Source organism: Sinohyriopsis cumingii, chromosome 4, assembly GCF_028554795.1.
Source record: "Sinohyriopsis cumingii isolate HCF-2022 chromosome 4, ASM2855479v2, whole genome shotgun sequence".
NCBI classification, from domain to species: Eukaryota; Metazoa; Mollusca; class Bivalvia; order Unionida; family Unionidae; genus Sinohyriopsis; species Sinohyriopsis cumingii.
In genome coordinates, this window is record NC_142964.1 from 85,197,529 (window position 1) to 85,224,671 (window position 27,143).

Here is a 27,143-nt window from a genome sequence, read left to right on the forward strand (position 1 = left end):
GATAAAATATTTGGGTAACAGGGGGGGATGATAAAATTAAATTGAATTAAACAGATATCATTAATATAATGAACAACTGTGCGTGGTTACGTCAAGGAACCACTAACAATTGTAATAAAAAATGCCGTGGAGAATATTGCAAGAAACATAATTATCTTATAAAGAAAAACCTTCATGCTGGTCCACGAGGTTGTGTTGGATGTAACAACGGCGTTAGAGGATTATATCAGATTTGTAAAAATTGCGGTGGAGATCGATACAGAAGTTTGATGAACTATTACAGAAAAAGAAAGAACATAAATCCAAAAATAGAAAAACCACCATCAGAACTTGAATATTACTTGAAACATAAAACAAATAAAGATGAAACAGATGAAGATTCCCATGATTCAGATGATGATTCCCAATATTGATAGCAGCAGAGAGGGGCGTCTACAATTCTGTTTGGGACAAACAATAATCGTAGACGTGGTAATTGACCTCTATGAGTGGTCACTATTTTTTTTGGTAAAACACAAGGGTGACCATTCCCCTAAGTGGTCTGTTCACCCTCTCTGCTGCTTTCCCTTTGGCGATTACTGACAAGGGCAAAATTCTACTGATATTACTCGATAATTATATAATGCAGAATTTTACCGATCACCGTCTTTTTTTTTTTCCTTCAGCTTCTTTTCACATTTTGTTTAACTTTGTATGTTTTACAGATGTTATGTCAAAGCATGTTTTGAGGTGAAATCCCACCTTGCCCCCATATGCGGACGCCCATGTTTTTGAGGTCTTTAGTCGGACCTCGGACCGAATAGTTTTGCCAAGAGTAATGTACTCCAGAATTTCATAGAGGGCGCGACGGTACGATTTCCGTTTCGAATGACGCTTTTGCTCACGTTAATGTTGTGAATTCGAGACTGGAAGAAAATATTTAATCTTATCATGGCGACAGCGGACATTCCTGAGGGGGAAAAAATTGAAAAGAGTAATGAAACTTCGGTGGAAAGTGTATCAGAAGGACGTTCTGAAAAATACAGATCAACTCAGGATGACAGAACACGTGAGACCAATATACCCAATCCAACGGAATTTGACTTGACTGACCCAGAACAGTTATTGAAAATGTTAGAAACAGTGGAACTGTCAGAAGAAGATACAGATGTTCTTTTGCAGGAAGCTTATAAAGTGAATAAGAAACTTAAAGAATGTCTTCGCCGCCAAGAAATGGACGAACATATAGATCATCATCATCCACCACCTAGGAAACCGTCCGGAAAATCTTCGTCTTCCACAGCATCATCCAAGAGCAGGGAATCGTCTGCTTCCAGTGCCAAGTCAAAGTCGTCGTTTTCACGCGTATCCGTTCTTCCACCAATTAGTGTAGCTCGACAACAAGTGATAAATGACTTGTACACAGAAAAACTAGGTCGCTCACAGTCTGTTTTCACAAGTGATACTTACGAAAAAATTAAACCTGCTAGACGAGCTAAAACTAGGCCACCTAAACAAGATAAGGTTATTATTGATATGTATGATACAGACTATGTCCAGACGACTGACCATTTAATTTTGTGGAGTCAAGACGGGGCTGAGAGTTTATTTCATTCCAGCATTATTTATTTTTTTCTTTTACCTTGCAATTTTTGTTTCAACAAATATACTGGATGCAACATTCCTCACACAAATCAGAGCATAATTATTAATTTCAAACTTTTCATGAGCTGCAAATTGATTTTTCTAATTTATTTTAATCCTACCACCCACCCTTCTCAATGATTGGTCCCTGTAATTTTATTTTAAAGATGATTATCATCACGAAGTCTAGCTGTACTCAAGAATGAGCTCATATTTATAGTTCCACAAGTTGTGAAATTTACAGTAAATTTATGGTCCCATGGGTAAATGAAAGGCAAAGAAATAGGCTGTTATATTTGAGTATAACACATAAAAGTAACAGTTAGAACCATGCGAATAAATGTCGGTCATCAGTATGTTTGTCAAGGACCATATTGGAGTAAAGAATACAATATTAGTCTTTTTCATTATATGGATGTAGAAAGGGAAATTTAATTTCATTAGTTTTTTTTCTTCTAATTTTATCAGACATGGAGAAGACATTTTGCATTTATCCATGAGTGATAGATGGTCAAGTATGTTTATTATACATGCCAACCTGTGTTGTATTTTTTTTTTCAACTTAAAAAGTGTTCTTATGCCACAAGGGAGGTTAGTGCTTGCAACCAAACAAAGTGACATCAAACAATACCTATAGAAAATGTCTGGAAATTCAAATTTTAAGAATTTGAAATATGTTTTCACTGAAGCATTAAAAACACTTTAAAATGGAAAATAGCTGGTAAACTTAGCGCTGTCAGATATCATCACACACACACATGATCCCAACACGTACATTAAATGAACGAAAATAAAATACCAAGCTTCTGTCTTCAGAATCATTTGGACATTGGATTACATTCTTAGGTATTTACTGCTCTCATAGTTCAGTTGGTGGGTTGGGGAGGGGTTGTTGAAGTTGATGCAAGTGTCATTAGAGCTCATCTTTGCACTCATCAGAGACTAGGTGGTACTGTTTTTCAAACTTCCCTGTAGATCTTGTATGTGTATCAACACAGAATGATTTGTCTGTATCAGTATTGCAGCGAGGGAGTGTCAACCATGCAGTGGCCACACTAGTCAGAGCGTTTAAACATGTTACAGTACTTTTAGGAATCTGCTCTTTATTGTGCAGTGTCACAATACTGGGTAGTGTTACAATGCTGATGGATTCATGTCATCCACTCCAGATTGTAGATGTGGTGTTTGCATTATGTGCACACAAAAATGCACCCCCTTGCTACTGCAACAAGTCAAATTCTATCAATCAGGAGTTCTAACTTTAGTTTTGCATGATTCATTGATTGCTTAGCCATCCCTGCATCACAGCTGTATTGTGATATTTTGCCTCAAAAATGAATAATAATTCAACACTAATCCAGCTACCTAAATAACTGTTTTGCATGTTGCAATTTATGCCAGAGTAAAGTCCGACTTTAAAGGAAATTGCTGTATAGTAAAGATGGCTTAAACATGATCATTCAAGGCAATGAAGTGTAATAATTTTTATTTCTTCAAAATGCATCATTTTGATTTTGCTAGCTTCAAATGAATTGGGTTGTTTCACTTGTTATGGTGTAACTATGCAAATTATGTGAATAGGATCACCCCAAAGCACTGTTTAATAGCCTCTTAACACAATATCACCCCTGTCAAGTAATCTGTGCAATGTTTATCCCTGCCTTACCTTTAAACTACCTCAGAGAGACAGTTATATAAACTGCCCCAAGGTGATAGTTGAGCATGAATCACAACTGTTTGTTTTTTATGCAGGGTACAGGTTACATGCATATACTGTATCATGATATAAAGAAAGGTCCCTCTCCTTTTTTCTCCATAAGATTACAGAAATGTGTGTTTCTCAAAACAGCTGTATTAGGGGTGGAGATGGGGGGTGGGTGGAATTATTTAGATGAGATGCATTCTGGCAGGTATGTAGATGTTATGCTGCTAGTTTGTTGTGTAGTTGTTAAAATACATAGAATTTAAAGCAACAATCAAATTAGATTTTAATGCAATGGTGAAAATTTAAAGCACCAATCAAATTAGATTCTAAAGCAATGGTGAAATAATAATTTGCAGACTGGCAGTAATCAGGCTGATTGAAATCACATCTTTTGTGATGATATGATTGCATTCCAAGAAATTTAAGTGCAGTATGCATATTAACAGTTTGAATTAGCTACAATAAATCAGGATAAGTGTATATAAATATTGCAGAAAATAGTTTTGGTTCTGTAACTCATGTTTATACGTGTGCAGCCAGTTCAGTCTGCAGTAATAGAAGAAAATGTTCATATTCATGAAAATCAACATGACTGAACAACATAATACTGATAATAAAGGAAGGAGAAATAGGAAAAGGAAAACTCTTGTAAAATAAACAAATAAACATTTTAATGCTGTATAGTGGATCAATCTGAGGCAAATTGTACGTCTCAGACATTGCAGTAATTTCACACATCTGTGTGCTTAGTTTTGTTACAAATATATTAGGCTCATGTAAATTATTTTCTGCAGATGCTTAATTCTGGGTATGTGCCTTTTATCCAAATTTTATATCATCTTGCTTCTGTGATTTGACCATTATGCACAATATGTCAGTGCTTTTTGTTCTACATCAATATTTTGCATTATGCAAGGGATTATTTGCTGTGAACATATTTCATGTTGATATTGAAACTTAGGTTCACATATTTACTGCAAAAAAGTTTTTTTTTAATTTACAGGACATGAATAAAGCTAAAGCAAGACCACCAAGGACAAAAACTGCTGATTTCCAACCAGAATGGAACAATAGATTTCCCTACGAGTGATCCAAGGGAAAAACTACATCTGGACCAAGTGTTTTCTAGAACAGTTCAAGGATGCAAGTAGACCAAAGAGAAAAGATTTACATATTAGTTCATGTAATATCATCATAAATGTCTTCAGAACATCAAATTTTTGATGAAGCAGAAAATTATATCAGTGCAGATATATGAAACGCATTGATAACCCCCATTTCATAATGTTCTCTCTTTATACTGTGTTGAGGGCACCAGAAAGTTTGACATGTGAATGTCTTTTGAATTTATTGAACATTTACTCTTTTAAAAAAATTCAGTTCCAATTCATATGGTAATTGGTGTAAAACTGCAGATATTAGATATAGGAATAATATTAGCCCAATAATAAATGAAACTTATGAAAAAAATGACAGCAGATATTACCTACGTGCTTGTATATTAACTGGAAAGGAAATTTTCTTAAAATTTCTTCATAGTATTAACAGAGCATTTGCAATAGAAGTGGTATGGATAATGTTCCCTTGAAATGCATCTACATTGAGATTCCATCCATAAATTTGCCCAAGGTTTTGCAGACCAGGTGTATTTTTCAGGATGTGCTTTAAGTATAAAAGATCAAAGGGATCACTGACAACAGAGGCAATCGACTATTTACAAATTTTGCAGATATATACTTATATTACTGTAGTCTTTCTTTGAGCATTATTTTAACTGCAGCACCAACTCTACAGTGACATTTTAAACTGACAAAGTTTTCATATATGGACACATAAACTGACAATTGTTTCAAAAATTAGTCTGTGGGACATATTTTTTTAATTTAATTATAAATTACATAAAACATACCATAGGATACTCAAATATAAGGAGTTCATTTTGTTAAAGTTTTTTTGTGATTTTGCTAATAATTTGTAAATTTAATATTTTGTACACATCTCTGATTGCCAGGTTTTATTTACCATCTGTCTTCACAAATAGAATCCAACTGCAAACAACATAGACCCTGATCTACCACTGTACAATGTGCCAGCAGTTCAGGATCAATGTTGTTTGTTCTACTAATTACTCCCAAAGAAAAAACTGCACAGACCCAGATCTTCAAGCACATTATGTGACAGCAGGTCTGTGCAGTTTCAATCTGAACATGTATCTTAAGACTGATAAAACATCCTTTTTTAAATCGTTTTAAGTGGTAGAAGTGTGCCCATAGGACATGGATACCCCTTCTATACCAACGTTTCTGAAGGGCAAAGTTTCAAGTCGTTTGTTTGATCCACACAACATTCTCCTATTTAGTTTATCAATCATTTTTTTTAAATATGTGATTAACGTAAAATCCTGGATTTAACAAAGTGATACATTTTATTTCGTTTTGAGTTATATTCCCTCTGGTATATATATAGTAATTTCAAGGACAAACTTCAAGTTGTTTTAAGCAAATTCAAGAACATCTGAAAAAATAACACTAACTTTCGAAATTCAAGTACTGAGGGCAGCTCCTTAAATGATTTTTCATAAGTTGTACCATGTATTTATGCATCAACTATAAGCCTGTTGATGTTACTTTTGACTTTGAAGTTTGTTACCCTCTTTATACACACACTAAATGGCAGAGCATATTATGTTATAATATTGTCTGTCCATCTTTTAACAACTGACTTTCTGCACAGTAACTCAAATTGCCCACCATTTGCAGTTACAGAACTGTCAAGGATGGAATTTGGTATGGAAGAACTGTATTGACTTCATGGTAAAAAGTTAAATGGTCAAAGTTATAGTGACTGAAAAAAGACAATTGGTTTCTCCAAATTAAAAAATCAGTTCTCTGCAATATGCCTTCATCAAAGTTTTGGCAGCACTTGCATGCTGGTCAAGAAAGAAGGCTGCTGATTTTGGGTTAACAAAGTTTCTGTACATTTCTGTAAGAAGCAAAAAAAAAAGGATTTTGCAGAATTTTAGTTCTGGGCCAATTACCTCAACCAAATTTTATGGTGAGCTTTCAGCAGAGGTGGTTTGTTTTTGGGGTCAAACATCAAATTACTGTGGCTCAAAGAAAAATAGACTTTGCTATAGAGCAAGTTCCTCAACTGTGCTTGTCTAATATTTAGGTTAGTAACAAAACCTATAGATTCTTGGGTCTAATGGTCACTAATTTTACTAACATACTGATTTCTGCCAATTTTATTTTAAGACTGCAGAGGTTGTTGAGACCCACTGACCTGTAAACTCCAGAATCAACTATGCCCTACTAGTCTGCATAAAAGACTTTCAAACACATGGTGGGCAAGTACTGTGCTGTTTATGGTAACGTTATTCAATTTGTTACAAAATGTGTACACATTGTTGAACAGGATATTTTGCATGCACATCAATACAAATTACGGGTTCACTTCTTGATTCTTGATTTTTCATGTGCATATTTTATAAAAATGATGTCTGTTGATTACACCATCATCTTGCAAATGTGAAGAACATGTCACCTCCAACATAATTAGACCAGTTTTCAGCTGACCTGAAGTGTACAATTCTGTGCTATGCTTTGACCTCCTTGTTGATGCAAACAAAACATGGCACTCACAATAACAAACTGGAGAACAGTCAGAAGCACATAATTGGTGAAGCTTTTATTGATAGAAAAGTTCTGAAATTACTGGAATAAACGCAGTATCTTGTGGCAATAGAATTTCCAAAATAGGAAATGGACCTTCCACGAGTAAGATTACATGCATGTTTTTAGGTGTAAAAATGATAAAACACTTAATCCTTAACCTGTTCATCACAGACCCAGCCCACAATATTATTGGTAACTTAAGGTAAAGAATTAAATCAAAATGTGCAAAACAACACGAAATAAAATGTATGGGTAAGCTTGTTCATCTAGTTGATATTTAGGTCTCTCCCAACCAGTCTTAAACCAGAAGACATTATACGATACTTATTCAGTTACAAGCTATAGTAAAAGCCAAGGTATCAGTTACAAGAACTAGAAGTGTAAATACCTTTAAGGTTTTTGTCTATAGATTGTTGGGAAATTACAGAGATGGTTGTTTTCCTCTGTGTATAATTATAGCCACTTATTATTGTAACTTTGTCATGCTCTGCTTGCAAAATCAATCAATAAAGTGATGATGGAGGAATAATTGCAGTTTGCCAAGTTTAGACATTATACAGATTAATACTCTTGATAGAATTAATTCTCTGTCCAGTGTCAGTACTATCATTAGTGTACAATCCATATACATACCAGCTGTTTGACCAAAGTTGGCAATATAGTTGTGTTCTTTTCTGATCAATTTTAATATCAACGATCTATGCAATTTGTGAGCTAATTCACAGTAAACCAAATGTGGTCCTGGTTATAAAACCTAAAACTGAAATTTTCAGCATCTAAACTCTATTGACACAATGAGGTCTGTGGCATACATTTACCTAAATTTTTATATGGATACATTATAGAAATCAATGGACATTTAAAGCTTGCAGTCTTAATCCCTCAAAAGAACTGTCCATGGGAGCTAGGGGTATACTGCCTTATAATAAAGTACATGATACATGTAATTTGACTATAACTTAATGAAAATGGGATCCCTGACCATGCCCACCAAATAACAGAAATCATGTTATAATGAGGGGTCTTATAGTGCTATACTTGTATCTTGTTTTTACTCTGCAGGTTAGACAAAATCAGTGTCACAAATGTGATCACAATCTGTCCAGTCCTGCTTTAACATTTAACAAGTTTTTTTTATTTTAAAGTCATGTTAGATGCACAACCACGAGGTTGATGTACTAATCAATGACAGCAGTCAAAGTTTAAAGTCTTAATTGGATATCATACCGAGATTTGTTGAAATTTCAATGCCTGTCATTGCTATATACTGAAAAATTCCTTTAAATTCTTTTCATAAATATTAAAATATGTTTTGCAGTTGTTGTGGTTACTTAACTTCATGCATATGCCTGTTCCGTTTGACCTAATAAAGTTTTTTGAGCTGCTATGAAACCTATTAAGTTATTACTCCACCAATACATGTAATTGTTACATTACATTATATAAAATATGCAAACATGGATGTCTTAATCACATTGTTCTTCATTAAGATAAGTCTTCATCTTTCCTAGGCAAGGTTCTGATATGTTAACCCTATATTCACCTTGGCAAATCAAGCAGATATTTTAGTGCTTTGTCCAATCTACATCTTTCATGAGCTTCCTCCCTTAATATGTAATGCCAACCAACCATGTGTCATAGTGGTGCATTGTACAAAGACCAAAAATTCTGGAGGCTGCTGACTTCAAAAGAATACTTTGTAAGTGTAACATTGCAAGTCTGACCACATACCAGACAGAAGTCATTAGAGAAGTATTTGAGTGAAAGGTACAACACAGACCAGCAGTGGAAAGCTACTCATTTTTGATTCCATCGAACTTGTGTGCTCCCCTTGTCTCGATCATGTAGATAAAGCGTTCAAATATGAACAACTTAATTTTGATTCAATGTGGTGGCTTGCCACTGCATCCAATGAAATTAATAATCCGAACGCACAGAAATCTCTGTTTGAACCACCCAGGTGTACAGTGGGTTAGCATATCAGAACCTTGCCTACCAAAGATGAAAATACCGTTTTACTTTTAACCCGTATGAGAAAAAATCACATGTTCTTGCAGGTCTCAATATTTTGGATAATAATGATAAAGATGTATGCAGGTTCAAAAAAAGAGATGTGTGCATGATTCACTGTTAAATCATTAGGTTGATGTATGCAATAAGAGAAATATATTCAGCTTTGCAAAGGTTCTTCATTCTCAGATGAATTTCATTCCTTGTTAATCAAAATTGTATATGTGAATTGTTTCAAATTTTAAATTTTTCATTAAAAAATGTACTGGAACATGTTTGAAAAAGTATTAATTATTCCCATAAAATGAACTTATTTGAGGATTTTGTTACCTTTCATACATTTTGGAATAGCGAATTGTTTGCAGTAGGATTTTCTTTTCTGTGACCAAACTCTCTAGCATTGCATAAGCCTGCATTGTGTGATTTGGATTTTTAACGCAGCTTTACCAATTTTTCAGTCATACTGCTACAATGTCTGCAATATGGAAGTTTATAGTGATGTCTAGCACTGGGGCATCGTGTCGCAGACATGTAGCATCATGTCCCACTCAATCACATTATACAGAGACCAGGCCAAACAGTTCTATCACTAACCTCTTAATGCTCAAGCGAGGCAGTTGCTTGAACCATTTTTACAAGTCAATGGTACAACTCGGCTGGGGACGTACAACCTCCTGCATCCACTCTAACCTCTAGGCCAATGAAGCAGTCTGTATTAAAATTGGTGTTACAATATTCAATAGTTTCTTAAAGTTAGTACATGTACTACAATAATCCTCATGTCCATTATCCAGCACATGATCTTGTTAGTGCAGCAAGTTCCATGGTTTCTGATGAATTGCTATGAAACTTTCTAAATGTTTTGGTCATCACTTGAACTTGCACATGTTGACAAATCACTTACCAATCTAAATGTTTTGGACATTGCCCTTTTTGACTTGTAGCTTATTAGTGTACAGCTGTCTTGTTGGCGCACTCCTCCCATTTCTGATGGATTGCCATGGCACTTGCTAAATACAATCATTACCAACTCACCATGTCCAACCATTTTTAAGACTTATTGCCCTTCTTGACTTGCAGCTCAATGCAGCGTACAACAGAATTGTCTAGTGGCAGAGTGGTCTAAAGCACTCTCCGTTACGGATCACTGCCATCTCACCTCTGTCAGCGTGGGTTCAAGTCTCATGTATAGCCTATCGTGTGCTGAAAGATGGCGTTAAACCCCAAAACAACATCAACAGAATTGTCTGAATGCAGCTAGTCAGATTTTACAAATATAGGGTTACAACACTGAATTTTCACTAAAATACACTGCAGTGGGTATGAAGCTTAGCAAATGTTCTGATCATTACCTAAAGAGTCATATATTGACAACACACTATACTCCTGCAACACATTACATTTGTTGCACTTTTTGACTTGGAGTCGAATGCAGAGTGTAACAAATTTTTGATCAAAGCAAGTGTGAGAGGGCAAATTTCCATATGATCTATGAAAAGCACAAATTGTTTGGGCCAAAGAACAAGCAGATTTACAGACACAGGAGCTTGTTAAATCGCAATATTGCAGTGATTTCTAATGTCTAGTTGGTAGAGAGTTTTAAATCAAGCATTCGTTTACTTAACCGCAAGATGGACTACTATAAGGACACAGCTGACTTCAATTTCATAGTGGAACTGTCAAAATTGAAAATTTGCAGAAACAGTTATTCAAAGACCTAGGTCAAGTTGACCCCAGCTTTGGCACCTACAGGAAAAGGCAGCAAGTATATTCCATCCTGCTTGGTTATGCTAAATGGGGACGTGTTTACCACACTAAATTTCCTAGCTGTAAATATTCCCAAAGAAAAATTGAACCAGTCTAAGCTTTGCTGCAAGAGTAAAGGTACAGGGGACTCCAGGAGTCAATTTGGAACAAATTCCATCACAAAACATTCGTCCAAGGGACCGGATGTCTGGAAGGTCAACAGACACAATTTGGCAGTATAAATGAACAAAGCCTGAAGAACAAGGGGAAAATAGCTCTTCAGACGTATCCTCAGATATACCTATGCACTGATGTATCCAGGTGTATGTGTATCTACATGCTTGCATATTCACCTAACCACACAAAGTTTGAGAGCCGAAGGGAGGTGAAACAGTAGGAAGGTTGGAGAGAAAAAGGAAAAGGAAAGGCAAAAGGACAGAACAGCTACAGTGAAATTGGAGTGAACCAGAGCTAAGCTGGTTATGCAATTGTACAAGGCAACAACTGCGAGATTTCACTTGATCGTATGATGAACTAATTCTATCAGTAAAATGGATCGGCTATTTTTATAAATATATTTGTGTTCTGAAATTCTGCGAAAGATTTATTCTAAAACGAAGTGCATCTTCCTAATGTATTGTATTATCACAATTGTTTATGTAATAGATTCAATTTTGATTTCTATGTACAGGGGTTCAAGTCATTCTGTTCTATATATCTGCTCAGATCTCTATTTATTCCAGCTATAAGTTTACTCGATCCAGACAATAACACCGAGGGCGATAATCTCATGGATAACAAGAACTGAATCAAGTGGACACCTTGAAAGGTACAATCTGCCAATCAACCCACACCCTTTACAAAGAGGGGAGGGGCGTTACAGCAAGCCTGTTGTTAGCAAACATCGCCATAAATTGTTTGAAAGTCTCTGCCCTAATGACTTTAAGCTTGATGCAGTGAAAAATATTTTGTGCAGATGCTCTTTAGTTTTTTGTGGGTTGCATTGAAACTTTATACAAGTTAAGCTTACCATCAGAAGATATGCATGTTGACCAGTCAATTTACTTGTACAATTTTCATACGAGTTATGAGCTTGTTTGACTATGAACTCAATCTCAACAGTGTGAAAACACCTTTTTTAAAATGGGGAAGAACTCTTAAAATGCAAAATCAGAACAACTGTTACAAATTCAGCTCTGGCAAATTTTTGTTCTCCGTCTGCTAAAATCCTGACCCTGGGCATGCTGTCTCATTAGAATAAAAATCTAAAAATTCAGCTACAACATTAGTAGATTTCCACCCACGTCTCGGTTGGTGCCAGTAATGTTACATTGTGAAAACTCTAAGATGACAATGAATAGCCGTTTTAAAACAGTCCGGCAATGAAAACATTCTCTATTTGTTATAATCATCCAAGCTGCAATGTAAAGCATTGACAACTATTGGTGTAACATATTTTTGAGCCTAACATCACTCTTATGGTGTGGAAATTTTTTAATTTTGTTTAGATTGACAAGAGATTAAATTTATGTGAACACACAATTTGTCAATCAATGAATGAGCTCTTAGTTCTGGAAAGAAATGTAATTAAGAAAACAAATATAATCATAAATGCCTGAAAATCTCAAGTGTACACTCAAGCTGAACGACACAGCAAGAGAGAACAACACAGCAAGAGATAATTCCACGATGCAATTCATTTAAGGTTAACCACGTTTTGTTGAGCTATGATAGTCAAGGAAAATACAATAATAGAGTGCAGACCACAAAGTTACATCATTTATATAACACAAATACTGCATTATGTACTATTATTTTAACTAGTCCCTCTAAAATGGTGTGCCCCCAGACACATAGCATCATGTACCACCAGTCACATTATCCTGACACCAGTCCTAACACTAACCTCTTAATGCCAAGTGAGGCAGCTGCTTGTACCATTTTTAATGTCTTTGGTATGAATCAGCAGGGTTCAAACCCAGACCTCCCACATCTGAGGCAGACACGCCAAACATTTAGGCCACTGGAGCAGTCAAACACAATTTTAATAAAACTCAAGAAATACTAGTCTGACAGAATCCAAACTTGTATAGCACACAAACACTCATAATGATACAAATTCAAAGACAGAAAATCTGCTATCAAGAGCCATTAGAAGAGATTGACATTATACTGGCACAGAATTTCCAGGAATCCTCAAGTTTCTGTCCTTTTATACTTCTAACTGCCGAAGCTATTCCAATTCCAACATACTACACTGGGTAACAAAAACTTTTTCTGATATATCAAATTAACATGATCAGAGTAAAAATATTCAAAACAGAATAATGCATCTAAAATCGTTCACAAGGCCTTTGACCTATAACCTAATAAACTGGACAGAAAATCTGATACAGCCGAGAAATAGCCACATTTAAATTTAGATAATATTTTGCTTTGAAAAACTAAAATGAAGTTATGACCATCTTGTCTGAAAGACTAGTGACAAGATTTCTAAGATAGCTACCACAGTGGCTATGTGCTATGCCTGAATGATATAATTGTCCTTTTGGACACATAGCATCTTTAAGCAAAAATCTCCATGTTGATATAACCATCTGTTCACAAGCAGTAGCAACATTTTCAAGATGGTTGCAACATTTGAATAAGATTAGCACCATTGTCATGTTGGACCAACTAGCCAGCACAAGTCTTTGCGTGAAAAACGTAATGTCAATTCAGCCAAAAGGAACAAATGTCAATTGCCAGATTTTCAAAATGGCTGCCACACTCTTGATGTTAGATCAACAGCAGGTAAACAAAAGAATTTCCAGTAAAAACCACGTTTCAATTAGCTGCTATGATGAAGCAAGGTTTTTGAAGGCATCCAAGGGCATACATGATGCCCCCCACAAGCATATTTGTTGCTATTAAAGTGACAGAAAAGCTTAACTGAGCATAAAAAGTGTCACATACATAATACTAGTACTACTATTAGTACCCCTACTTCACTGAGCCTACATCATCATACCTAATGTATTACATGCCACAATTACAGTACACTGTGGAAAATGTACATTTTTACTAACCTGGATATGTCAGTCAGAATACTTGACAAAGTCCATGTGGATTATCAGAATACAAACAAAAAATATCAGCAAATTATTTATATGCAACTTGCTTTAACTATTCTGCATGTCTAACATTTGCCAATTACCCTCAATCTTAGTGCTGTATTGCACGACTTTCATATTCTTCTTTACAAAATTGTAAAGCAGTTTTTACAATTGCATGTCTTGAAGATTAAAAAGACCCATCTGCTCTAGACTTTTCATCAACAAGTCAAGCCATGAAAGCCTCTTTCGCTTTGTTAAGTACAGACTAGTCTGCTAACTTGATCACCAATATAATGAATCTGTGTAATGAAGTTTTAAAATAAAAAATCCGGTTTTCATTGAAAAGGATCTTACAGTTGTATAAATAGAAACTTTGGAAAGTATGTGTAGATCTATGATGGACAAATTAGCTCTTTCTTTTAAAATATTCTCATTTTTATGAGCAGTGGAATTAAAGATAATAAAATACGACAAACACATTTTGTTGCTTTATTTTTTAATGTTCTGGAAAAGCATAATCCATATACAAAGTAGACATAATTCGGTGGAAAAGCATATTGATTATCCCAAAAACATAATGGTTGGCACATATGCAAGTGGAACAATTTTATTTAGAACCAACTAAATACATCACAAGTGACTGAGGACTAGAAGTGATAATTTTAAGATGACTGAGGTGGCAGTCATATTGGATTTCCATGGGCTCCATTTTTTTAAAAGACCTACTGCACCTTGGAATAAATGTGTGTCAAATTATATAGCAATCTGCCAGTAAATTTTGGGAGTAGTGACAACAAACTTATGCTAAATAACACCAGTTGATAGAGGAAAGGCAATCACGGAATATCTTCTGGTCTATAACCAGTAAAGCTAGCAAGAGTCCTGGGTGGATGCTTCACTCTACCATCTGAATGAATCTCCAAGAATTTATAAGAACATTTGTTCTTTTTAACTGCTGAGTGCTGACACCATCTGAGCCTAAAGTGATATTTTTAAATTGGCAATGGTCACAAACTTTTTCTAACCAATTTTCTTCTATCAGTAACAGTGACCTAGACTCCAAAATTGATTGCCTTTTCCTTAATCAAATGCAAGTTATCTCGGGTTTGGGCCAGGTTTGTGATGCAGTGTCGATGTTACTGGGTGCAAATAATGTTTCTTTATTTCTGTAAGTAACTTTGACCTTTAACTCCAAAATAAATACCTTCTTTTGTCACGAATTTGCATCACCAGCTTGGCAAAGACAGGTACATCAAACTTTATCATGCAGAAAAGAAGTTAACTGATAGACAGGGTCACAGCACAGCAAGTTCTGCCCAAAAGGTGGGTGTATGAAAATGAGAAAACTTGCTTATGGCATGACAAGAAATTCTGCCGCTCACTTCCTTAGATGTTAGGAGATGCTCCCATAAATAAAATAAATGTTTAATGTGAATTTTTGGACTTAATGGGCCTAATCCCACCCCCTTTTGCAGGGTTTGCTTGGGCAGTTGCTACACACTGCTGATGTGAACTATACACAAATATTTCAAAGCATTAGAACTGGAATTGAACATTTTAATTTCCAACAAAAAGTCATTAAAAAATTACTTAATTAGCCATTCTAAAATAATTTTGATCTCCTGTTGATTTCTCAAGACAGACATGAATGCCAGATTCCTGTAAAATAAAAAAAACGCAAAAAGAACATTAAATTCATGATACATTCCAAAACAAATCTGAACAGCACATCTGCAAGCCACTTTGGTTTCTGTTTTCATTTATATGAACAAGCTTAGATCAACAATGGGGCAAAAAGCTACAAAGACTGTCGTTTTAGAGCCATATTTTAAAGAATCATTCATTTGTACAATTATCACAAAAGTACATGTCAAGTGGCGCTAAGGGCTCATTTGCATCTTAATGATACTGTGCAGTCATTATCATTTCGTTTTATTAATTATAAATTTATTTTTCTTTAAATTCAAGTTTTCTATGACTATGAACACAACTGATGATTTAAATTCAATTAATCTTGATGGCCAATTTCTATACAACGATCTTACTGTTAATGATTCATTAAAATTTGCAAGACTGATTCCAAATATAACTGATGAATTTAAGTCACATCTTGAAACCTATACCAGAACAAATACTTAACTACTAAAGATTCAAGAAAACACAATGCTTGTTAGAATCTCAAAATAATTATTGATATATTATTATAATTATTAATAATTATTTTTAGAATCTCAATCTTGGATTAATGACTGCCCCATCAAGACTTTCCAAAGTGATCACCAGGAATTTTACATTGACCACTACTTTTCTTTTTGACTTGCTAGTGATGATACATATCACCCAAAACTATGCTTAAAATATCAACTATTCCTCTAATAGTGGAATAGTTACTAGTTTGTATGGTAAGAATTAAATTTATTACATAATCATAAATGAAAAACTTTATTCAAGATATCAATATAAATTTATCTTAGTATTTCCAAGATGAATATTCTATCACTGACATGTTTAAAATTATATATAAAGTCAATAACATAAAAATAACAAAGTCATTACAATTTGTTAGGAATACCATTATGCATTTTTTTTTGCTTGCAAGTAATAATTGCAGTAATGCAGTTTCAATTCATTTTGAATTATTTCTCACAACATTTTGACTGACATTCAACAGTTTCATGATCAATGTCATGGGTATGTTCGAAATATGTTGTTTAAGACCTGCCAAACCTAACAAGACCAGTAAGGCAAATGTTTTTTTTGTAAGCAAGACCAATAAAAAAATATCACGTGCTGCTATAGTGAAGTTGGAAAACATGCATTTAAAAAGTTCAAAGGTGTGTTCGAAGTCTGCTGCAGTGACAGTAAAAAATATGTTCTAATCAAAAAGTTTGTAAAGTTCACTTAGAACTTCAAGCTTAATTGCTTCCAGTAGTTTCGCAAACTGCAGTTAGAAACCTCCTTTTGGCTTTTTTCCCCATGAATTACTGATTGCAATGACAAACATCTCTTCAACCTATTACATACTCAAATCAACATACACTGCTCCCTCGATAACTTGCACCCGGATAACTCGCGATCCTGCTTATAACGCGGTGTCCATCTTGGCTCCCGATTTTTTCCAGAGAAAATGTATTTAAAATATCTTTAAAATATGCTGAACATGAAAAAAATTATGATAAGAATTGATAAATTAAACCTTGATACATTGCTCGTTTCATCATCGAAAATGGTGATTAATGCCTGTAAAAATATAATCCATATTTTGAAATTTGCAAGTTCTAGAGAAGAATTAATTTCAGAGATCTCGAAAACGCTTAATTACGCGTATTTGGATGCCAATTTTTGATCTGCGACGCAGAAAATCACTGAGGCGGGAGTCATCCGTGCGCATGTAATAGGTGTGTGGGAAAATTCAAAGATTTGCCGGTCCTGTTTCAACCACCTGCTTTGTGGGAAAATGTGTTGATCAGTTTACTGTGCTGATATTTACAATGACAGAATTCAGTGACTGAAAGACTCTTTGATGTACTGTTGCTATTTCATAAGAGTACATTAAAAAAAAAAAAAGAACATGATGCATCAGCTAGGCGGCTAGTTCAAAGGCTTTGACTTGGCGGCCGAGTGAGAAAATATACTGATATTTAGTGATTGAATTCAGAGGCAGAAAGACCCAGTTTTAAAATCCTAGCGAGACCTCTGTTTAAAGATATCATATATTATGTAAGTTTTTAGGATAAATAGTTGTCATACTGTAAATAAACAGTCTGGTGAAATAGCGATTAATGAAAACTTCTGGTAAATGTTAACAGGTGGCAACAGAGAATGAAATAAACACCAGTTAAACGACTTCCTGTGTGAAAGTCACGTTCTAATCCTTTAATTCTGTTTCAGTGTAAACATTATAATCACAACATAGTCTGTTCATTGAAAACATGAAAAGAGTCAATCGACCGTCACATCGAAAACCGTGAGTACTTCTGTGAGAACCTAATTACATGTACATGCCGGCTTTGTTTTGATCAACAACTTGGGGAAGTGTTTGTTGCATTAAAAAAAAAAAATTGATTACAAGAGACCTCGGGTGCTGGATTTAGGGTCTTGGAGCTGCCTTTGACGTAAGACAAAACAGTAACAGAGACAACGACGACGATAGTGACTTCGAATGTTTCAGTGAAACTGATGTCATTAATGCCGAGGCTGTTTGGGAGAAATTAGTACAGACTCATGGTCCCGAGATGGGCGTTTCTCTTGATGGAGGAGTGGATTTGTGCTGACAATGATTGCCCTACAGCCGAATACATGTCAGATGAAACTATAATTATTTCTATAGCGAACAAATTTGCAGCAGAAGACGATTCTAACTGGAGTAACACAAGTGTTGAAAGTGATGCAGACACAGATGTTGCACCCCCACCCCTCTGCACAGGAAGCAAATATTTTGATATTGCCATAAGGTGGCTGGAGACCCAAAATGTTGACTACGTAAAGCGCATGCAGTTGAGAAATCTGAGGGATTTTGCTTGGCGGCGGAGAAACCAAGGAGTAACACACAAAAAAAATTAACAGATTTTTTCAAAAAGTGAATTGATATTTGTCAAGCGTGGCACAAACGGCAAGTACTAACTTTTTCTAATTTACGTTGTTTTAAATATGTAGACCAATTAAATATGTTAGTACTGATTAACTCTTGGTTTTTTTTTGTTTTCCATTTTACTTCTATCACATTCAAATCTATCTATCGTTCGATCGACACTGTTTCTCGAAAAGAGTCGATCTTTTGTGTATAAAAAAACTTCTAATTTGGCTCAAACAATAAAACTAGAATGTATACAATTCAACATAAAAATTAGTGACGTAGTACACAATGTGTGAAGTGGTACACATGTTCAGCGAACAGAAACCACGTGGAATAATGTTTTCGATGATCGCCTCAATATACTGTAATTTATCCTGAAATTTTTAATGTCCTATGAGAAAATAATAAAGTACACCGTTATGAAGAGATATTTATTAACAGTTAATCTCAGAACGATTATAAAGTGAGTATTCAACAGTATAATCTGCCTACCCACCCCCCTTATTTTTCCGTTATGTCGTCAATCACTTTATTGGTTTTGGGCTTATTTTATAGGTCCCTCGATAACTCGCCCCTCGCTTATAGTGTGATCGATGTTTCTGGACCCCGATGTGCGCGAGTTATCGAGGGAGTGGTGTATCCAGTAAATGTAACTGTCTTCCTGATTTTTTCCACAGAAGATTTCTATGTTATTCTTTTGTGCAATTTAAACATTTTAAGAGGCTTATTGTCCCTTTCATCATCAACATGCTCATCGTTTGTTGGATGCCATTTTTTAAAAATTCCATATACAACTGCTTGATCATAGACATTTTGCCAGAAAAAATGAGCAGTTTAAAGTGCTTGAGTTATGCCTGTAAAGTTGGTCTGTTTCTCTAACAAACTCCACTGAATCTCATTATGAAACCCAGATTCATACCCAAAACATGACAAGCTTTTATCAGGATTTTGCTTCAACAAAGTATTTGCTATTATTTTTCAAGCCTGTATTTTAAGGGTCATTTCTATAAGATTTATGTCAAATATTAAAGGGTTAGCACATCTGCTATTTAACTAGTAACACTAACAAACTACTTGATAATCTTACCGACTTTAGCACAAACAAATTGCTTTCGAATATAACTGAACTTGCACATATAATAGCTCTAGATGGCATGTAAAAAGAGCGAAACTGTCAAGTTGCCAAACTTCAATCGCCTATTTCAATACACAGCTCACTGATGCAGATGCTACATTGATATTTGTACTTCTCAGGAAATAAAAGTTAAATGGTGCATCCAAGTCTGGGAGAATTCCATTGTGGTGCTTATGCAAAATCCTGGTGCACAAGAATTTTCAAAAAGAGCCAGGGACATTTTCAACTGTGCCAATGGCATAATAACATCCTCTAAATTAAACCATGCGAAAAGTAGAGTTGTGCCAGACATTGTTTACATAAGACATGTGACCACAATATGACTGTGATATCTTTTATTGTTGGTCATCCTTACCGGAATAACCTGTTAGAAGTTGAGCAAAATTATGAATTTTTCTGCCCTCAAATGGTAACTAGTGATGGCAACTTCAATAAATTTCCAGCAGAATCTGAAAAAATGAAGGAATAGTATGCTATTGCTCCATGATAAAAACTTTTAGGTGTGTTTGATTGGATTTCTGACTTGGCTTTAACAATTTAAGTCATATCGCTATGATGTCTGCAGTGTTGCAGTTTATAGTGATGTCTAGCAATGGGGAATTATGATGCCCTCACAACATCCAAGGCGGACACTCTAACCACTTAGGCCACTGGAGCAGTCTAAAATACTTGTAATTTGTAATTTAAGGTTACAATGAAATTGGTGCCTACCTCCAGATGTAACCTAATTAATAAAAAATTGATCATGCAATTTAAAATTGATGTCAATGCCACTGGAAAAGTGATATCTACCCATATCATCATTTGCTAGTGCAGACACAAGTATTTTATTTGAATCTAATCTCTTTCATAAGTGACTAATATCAGTGACCTTAAGGTAGCCCTAACTTTTAAGATGATGATGATGATAATAATAATAATAATAATAATGTGGTCTTAGTACAATGCCTAATCTTTAGAAGCTGAAAGCGCTTTTCAATATTAGATAACACAGGAAAACATGCAAAGCAAAATTACAAAAACAAACATCATGAAAATGCACCCCAAAAAAACATGCCAACAAAAATTATGAAGTAAACATTAACTCTTTAAGTCTAAGCAAGTTTTATAGGCGCACTCTTCAATGAGATCACAGTGTTATATTGTCTAAGATCTATGGGCCATTTGCTCCAAGTACCTCGGCCCTGGTATACAAAAGAACATCCCCACTCTGTGAACCATGGAAATACAAGTGTCGTGTTGGAAGCACAAGTGTATGGGTGTGGTGTACATGTGGGTGATGTCAGATATGTATATTCGACTGGAACCAGTTACAAAATGTAGCATAGTTGACAGATTTTGTATTTGATTCTGGATTCAATGGGTAGTCAGTGAAGGTTGCAGAGTAGGGGTGGATGTGTTCAGTTATTCATACTCTTAAGATGATCCGAGCTGTCATGTTTTGAGCTTTTGGGTAGTTTCTGTAGTAGATACCTGAAATGAACGTCGAGTTACAATAGTCCTGTCTTGAAAATACTAAGGAACACACAAGTATTTTAGTGGAATCAGCCAAATGAAAACTGATGGACCTGATGTGCCCCAGCTCCAGATATGCAGCCTTATATATGGCTATTACATGTTGGTGTAATGTCAGTGTACTGTCATGAGTGACATGTAGGTTTCCTACTGACTGAAATAATGAATAGTGAACACTTTCAGAATAAGTAGATATTGCATATACTATTAAACTTATTAAAAAAAAAAACACCATCCAAGTCTTGTATAATTATCAAAATTCCTGTTAAATTTTTATAAAACAAGTCAACATCTCACCTTTGAATCTCTTTAACCTTCTTGTGTAATGCTGCCCTGTTGGCACAATATACACTGTTCTCTCAAAGGTGCTGAATGCAATGTTGCTAGTCTCATGAATCTGGTACCGTTCTGTAATTGCAGCTAAAATCTGTTTTCTCCACCATTCTGTTTACTGTTAAAAAGAGAGAGAAAAACTAAATTTAATATACAGTAGAATCCATTTATGCAGAACCTAAGGGGAGCCACAGAATATAATTTGGTTGTGAAAAAATACAACAAGACCATAGCCCGTATATAATTCTTATCTGCCAACACTAGAAAGACCTTCTCAGTAAGGTAGTCTGAATTTGTCACATTGGACTCATTTTCAGTATAATCTAATGAAATATCAAGTACTGTTTTAGTCGATTTTTAAAACATTTATGTTAAAAGTTTTAAAATTTGGTTTAATGCATCTTAAATGTTTGCAATTACACTTGAGGCCTATTTGTCAGGTTTCAGAAACTGCAGTTCTGAACGCAATGTATGTCAAATAGTTGTTGCCAGATCTCTCGACACAGGCTGCATGTTTGGGGAAGGGTATGTGTTGATATACAGTGTTCTCAGCAAAATTCAAAACTGACCAGTCAGTTGACCACTGACTCCAATATCTCTAAACTTAAATCTCGAGTCATTTCTTTTGAACTGACATGAGCCCATAGCTGTGATTCTTCATTACTGGTGGAAACAAATGATGCTGAAGATTTCTTGTCTCATGCTGAATAATGAGAAATGTTTGTACTGTATTTTATGAGAAACATACAATCTGAGTTGTGAAAATGTTTCTCTTTTTAACAATGTGTGTATTTTGTATACAAAAGAGAGGATTATTTTATACTTATTATATATTCAACTTCTCAATATATTCTATTATGATCTGTTCAGATCATTTTATATGTAAACATATACCCACACAACTATGAAGGTTATATATTATTCAGATATCAAGGATGTATATCAGTTTTGTCAGTTCACTTTTCCACTCATTCTTAAATTTACTATCAAATTTCAGAGATTGACTCTCTTCTTTCTCTGAGCTGACAGAAGTTTTCTGTTTCTCTGGAGTCTGAGGGTCAGAAAATTCATGTCAGGTCATTTCTGAGAATGGGCCAGAAGAAAATGTACTTTGTGCCATTGTGATTTTAAAGTTCAGATGTATGCACCGAGTTCATTTTTCTTCAGAATAAATCCATTAATTAAAACTCAAGTTTTTTAACATTTTTCTGATTAATGGAAATTAATCACCAATAAAGCACAATCCCATGTGTAAATGACTTTAGTTTTTTTAAAAAATGAAATCAAACGTCAATATTTTATCAGAAATGAATCCAGAGAAGTCATAAATAATTTCTAAGTTTTAAACATTCTGCCAAATGAAGGAAATTAATTGCCAATAAAATTATAAAAGTTGGTCCACACCTTGACTATCGGCTTTACAAGCTCTATATGCTCCAGTTCTAACCAGCAGATTAAAATTTGATGTCCAAACATACCCATTCTTATATATGATCAAAATGGCAGTCTATTCATGTCGTAATTGTTTCCTTTTCCTCTATCATAAACTCCAAATGTAGTCTCAAAACAAGTCAAACAAATTCAGCTGCACCCAAGCGTTAGCTCCACCCAGTTCATATATATATTTTGGTGAGATATTGGCTGTCAACATGTAAACTGTTCATGAGCAGATGTCAGTCAGTGCCTCCTATAGTAAATTTGTTATGGACAACGCATTCTTAGAAAGAAACTAAGCTGGAGGCAAAGCAAGGGTAATTAAGATTGATGCTCCTGTTCAAATCTGTGTGTCAAAAAGAGCACAAGTCCGAATTTCTGCACATCAAAAATGGGTCAAATTTAAATTCCATGTGTCGAAACCCATGGGTATGGTATACATCAATTGAAAACCCTGACATACACATGGTGACGGCAATCATTTTTACTTTCATGGGCAATACTAAAATCAAAACATGTCCAATAAAATGTAATTGCTGAATTTCATTTTTTTTTTTGTAGTTTCTCAAGCATGACAAAGCATCTGAATATTATTTTTAATACTACTGTGCCAATTGTCTGGATATTTTAAGAGGCTGATTTTCCCCTTACTCTTCAAGATTTTTGTTTACTGGAGGACATTTCCAGAAGAGGATTTAACATTAAAGCAAGAACTTTATCATGACATTGTTCTGCATGAATACTATCATAGCTGCCAACCCTAGTACAAAAATACTGACTGCACATGACAAAAATACTGATTTTGACCAGTACTTTAAAGCACTTAGCACATTATATATAATAATAATATATACATACATATAAACCCCACCACACCTACCAATACGAATTTAAAACCACTGCAAAAGAAAACGCACATATTTGGGAGGAGAGGGGTCTAAGTGAAAGCCATAGACAAAGTTAGACCAAAAACTGTTGCGTAGACCCGACATTATTGTGCAGAAACCAGAGCCTTCATGTCCCAGTGGCAGGGTTAGTAGCATGTATCTTACAATGTTCATTTGACTCTAATAACACTACACTAATTACAAAGTCCAAAATATTTTAAGTGAATTTTTCAGTTCTTGTAACTTGTCATCAAGTTGTGTTTCAAAAGCTCCAAGTTCAATGATTTTGACCCCAATACTTTTCCTCAAACTATTTGACGTCATGATAAATTAAATTTTTCAATGGGTCTCTGCTTTCAATGCATAGTTATCAGCAGTCGCTGTCATAGTCATTGTTTCAGTGCCTGCCTTTCTTCTCTGACTCTGCTAGTTCTTCATCCAGTGCTTTCTTTTTCTGTCCTCTTCTGTCTTGCTCAATGTTCTTCCTCTGCTCATCCAAGTACATGCTGTACCTACTGTAAGCACTGTCTGAATTTATAAGCATCAATTTGGCAAATTCCACCAGCATTTCTTACACTGTCAATACTCACTCTCCTTGCAACCAGTCCTTTCCTTCACATTTACATCTTCACACTCTTTACTGATAGAAAAACCCCTTTCAACATGGGAAGACTATACAGGACCCCCATTCAACAATTCCTACACTGAAAACGATATCCAAATAACAATATACTTTTTAAAGTGAAACCGTGCTGGAAACCCGTGAGAAACCCACCTTGGAGTATTAAATTCATGAGAAAAATTTAAACTAATGTGGGCTCCTGTGCAGAGGCCTTGTTATTTATACCCCAACCCACCCCATAAAAAAGTAACAAAAATAGTTGCTCTTTATATTATTACTTATTTAAAACAGCATATCAACATTTTTAACTATTTCATCTTAGATATATTAATATTCTCTCAGTTTAACTGTATTCTATATTTTTAGATTTATCCGGCTCACTGCAATTATTGTCTGTCCCATTTCCACTCAATCCCAAAACAGCCGGATCGAACAATTTCAAGATTAAAACTACATACAGTTTCTATTTTAAAACTTGAAGCTCCGTGTTCAGTCATATCTCTTTCTTCAAACACAACCTCACGCTTAAGGCTCCTTCTTGTTTTGCTGTATTAGCCACAATTAATAGACACTTGTTTCAATTTTTAACTTAGTTCCTGGCCTTGATTGAGGGTCAAGTAAACTTTTTCTCGAAGTAAAATGATTGGTTTTTATCAAGGACATACAGGAACTATGTTACTTTTACATGTAAACATGATCATGTGATCCTCTATTTTGCAATTAGGCATTTCCAAAATTGCAAAATACTTAGTATTAATAGTGATGTTTAGTGAGAGGATCAGAGAGTCCGGGCTTTTAAACACTTTATGTCAAGTTGTTTTCTTCTGTTGTGACCATTATTGAAGGTTTTGAGTTATATGTAAATTTTTCTTTAGATTATTTGGACTGTAGAAGATTTATTCGTTTCTCTGGAAATATTTATGTATTCATACATAACTCTTGAACAATCACATTTCTTGAAAATTTTATTTGGATTTCCAAGACCAGAGGATTAATTATTGTTTCTACAAGGAACTGTAGACATCAAGACAGTACAGGCTACAGCATATATCATCGCCTTCCATCTTGAATTCTTCGTCGGGACTCGAACTAGGAATCTTTAGAACATTTCAATATTAGAACTTCAAAAACTGTATTCCTGGATTATTCTTGTACTATTTTTGGATTTGATTCTGGAAACCGTTAAGTTCTCATATTTTTCCATTTTTACAGTATTATTCCTGGAAAATAAATCATTTGTTGTATTTTTCAAAGCTTGTTGTTTTCACTCTTTATTGTGTTACTGTTTATTCGAGCCTAAACATGTAACAACAAATAATCCACAAAGTTTGATCACTGCTGATGGCCGTGAACTTGAATTACTGCATGAAATGATTTTTGTTTTTGTAGTGTATAGAATAGCAACAAAACAAAATGGTTATTTACTGCCAAGGCTATTGGAGGAAAGTGCCTTGCCTGTGGACACCATAGTAGCTGACTGTCCAAACTAATGACAGCAATCAGGAAATACAATGGAATAAAGTTGGTAAAATTACCAGTTTCTGGGTCTGTAGAAAGAAACACCACTTGGTTTTCATACATCTTGCAAAGTGTTACAGTGTGGCTACTGAACCAGAATAATGTTAGTTATACTGATAGATTAAATCTCTGAACTATTGTCTTTGAATTTGTCACACAAGACAAAAAGTAAAATATCGTCCTGTCAAAGTCCAGGCAAGTAACTGTTAAAGTATAACAAATGCATTTCCTTCTTAAAACTTACCCGAAGTCAAGGCTTAAACACACCACAGCTGTTGAACCGATTCCAGGGATAGCACATATGGCTACTATTTCAGTACTGCTATTGCTTTTTTCCATTCTGAAACAATTTGAAAATACAAGTAGAAAATTATTCTTTCAAGGGTAGTTCCAATTATTAAAAAAAATGAATTTGGATTTTGTTTATTACTGGACCAGTATTAAAGAAATACAGAATGTTTAAATACATCAACTTCTCAAAATGAAATTAATATCTTGTCTAAAAAAAACTTGTAATCTTAAAGGTTAGTAATAAAAGGGTTTAATCTAAATACAATTTTTTTACAGGACTTGTCCTATTTTTCCATTATAAAACACATCCATTTGATAAGGGATTTACAGATTGCTGTGCATAATGATCAACTTCTCCACACATAGGTTAAAAGTAATTTTAAAAATGTATTGCAATTCTTCCATTTTAATATTTTTAAACCACCACCAATTCCATACTAAAGAGATATATTTTTCTATATGGCTATAACGGAAGATTGAGAACAGTAACACGACTTGAATAATGAAAGAATGAGAACAGTAACACTACTTGAAGAACTTGACTGTACCAAGACATACACCTTAGTCATTGAGAACTCATGACAAGATAAGCAACTTTTGGGGGTGCAAGCAAATGAACTTGAGAAGAATCTATCAATATCAAATTTGCTGTCATGAATTGATATTGATATCATTGATATTCGGTGTTAAAAGCATGAAGCATTTCCATGGGTACGAATGACAAGTGAATATCACACTTGTTGGCAGACCCAAAAGCAGTATCGTCCTTTTCAAAATTGAAATTTTAAATAGGAGTTTAATTTAACAAAACTATCTACTCCAATAGTCAAATTACCATTAATTTGCAATGAACTAATGAACAAAGCTACAAATTATGACAAAAGTTAACTTGACATTTATAATTCCAAATTTTCCCACACTGCCACTTCGAATAAAGAAAACATTTGAACATTTTTACAGGACCAAGTTCCCTTGCCAC

The 27,143-nt window shown here is 34.6% G+C and overlaps 2 protein-coding genes across 3 annotated transcripts in view; one reads left to right on the top strand and one right to left on the bottom strand.

Moving 5' to 3' along the window:
* The first annotated feature begins 860 nt into the window (after positions 1-860).
* LOC149801583 (uncharacterized) lies at positions 861-9,283 on the top strand. The gene is made up of 2 exons (XM_089955818.1): positions 861-1,503; positions 4,332-9,283. The coding sequence occupies exons 1-2, from the start codon at positions 931-933 to the stop codon at positions 4,416-4,418; spliced, it is 660 nt and encodes a 219-aa protein (XP_089811944.1). The 5' UTR covers positions 861-930; the 3' UTR covers positions 4,419-9,283.
* Positions 9,284-14,332: 5,049 nt separating this feature from the next.
* The window catches only part of LOC149801584 (myelin expression factor 2-like), a 45,083-nt gene continuing 32,272 nt past the window's right edge, over positions 14,333-27,143 (bottom strand). Inside the window, exons 13-16 of one of the 2 annotated variants that reach the window (XR_016420685.1) lie at positions 26,118-26,213; positions 21,377-21,530; positions 19,920-20,013; positions 14,333-15,512 (exon numbers count right to left, since the gene is read on the bottom strand). The gene's annotated coding sequence lies outside the window, so the exon portion shown is untranslated. The remainder of the gene's footprint in view (positions 15,513-19,919; positions 20,014-21,376; positions 21,531-26,117; positions 26,214-27,143) is intronic. The other variant, XR_016420686.1, reaches the window with a different exon arrangement.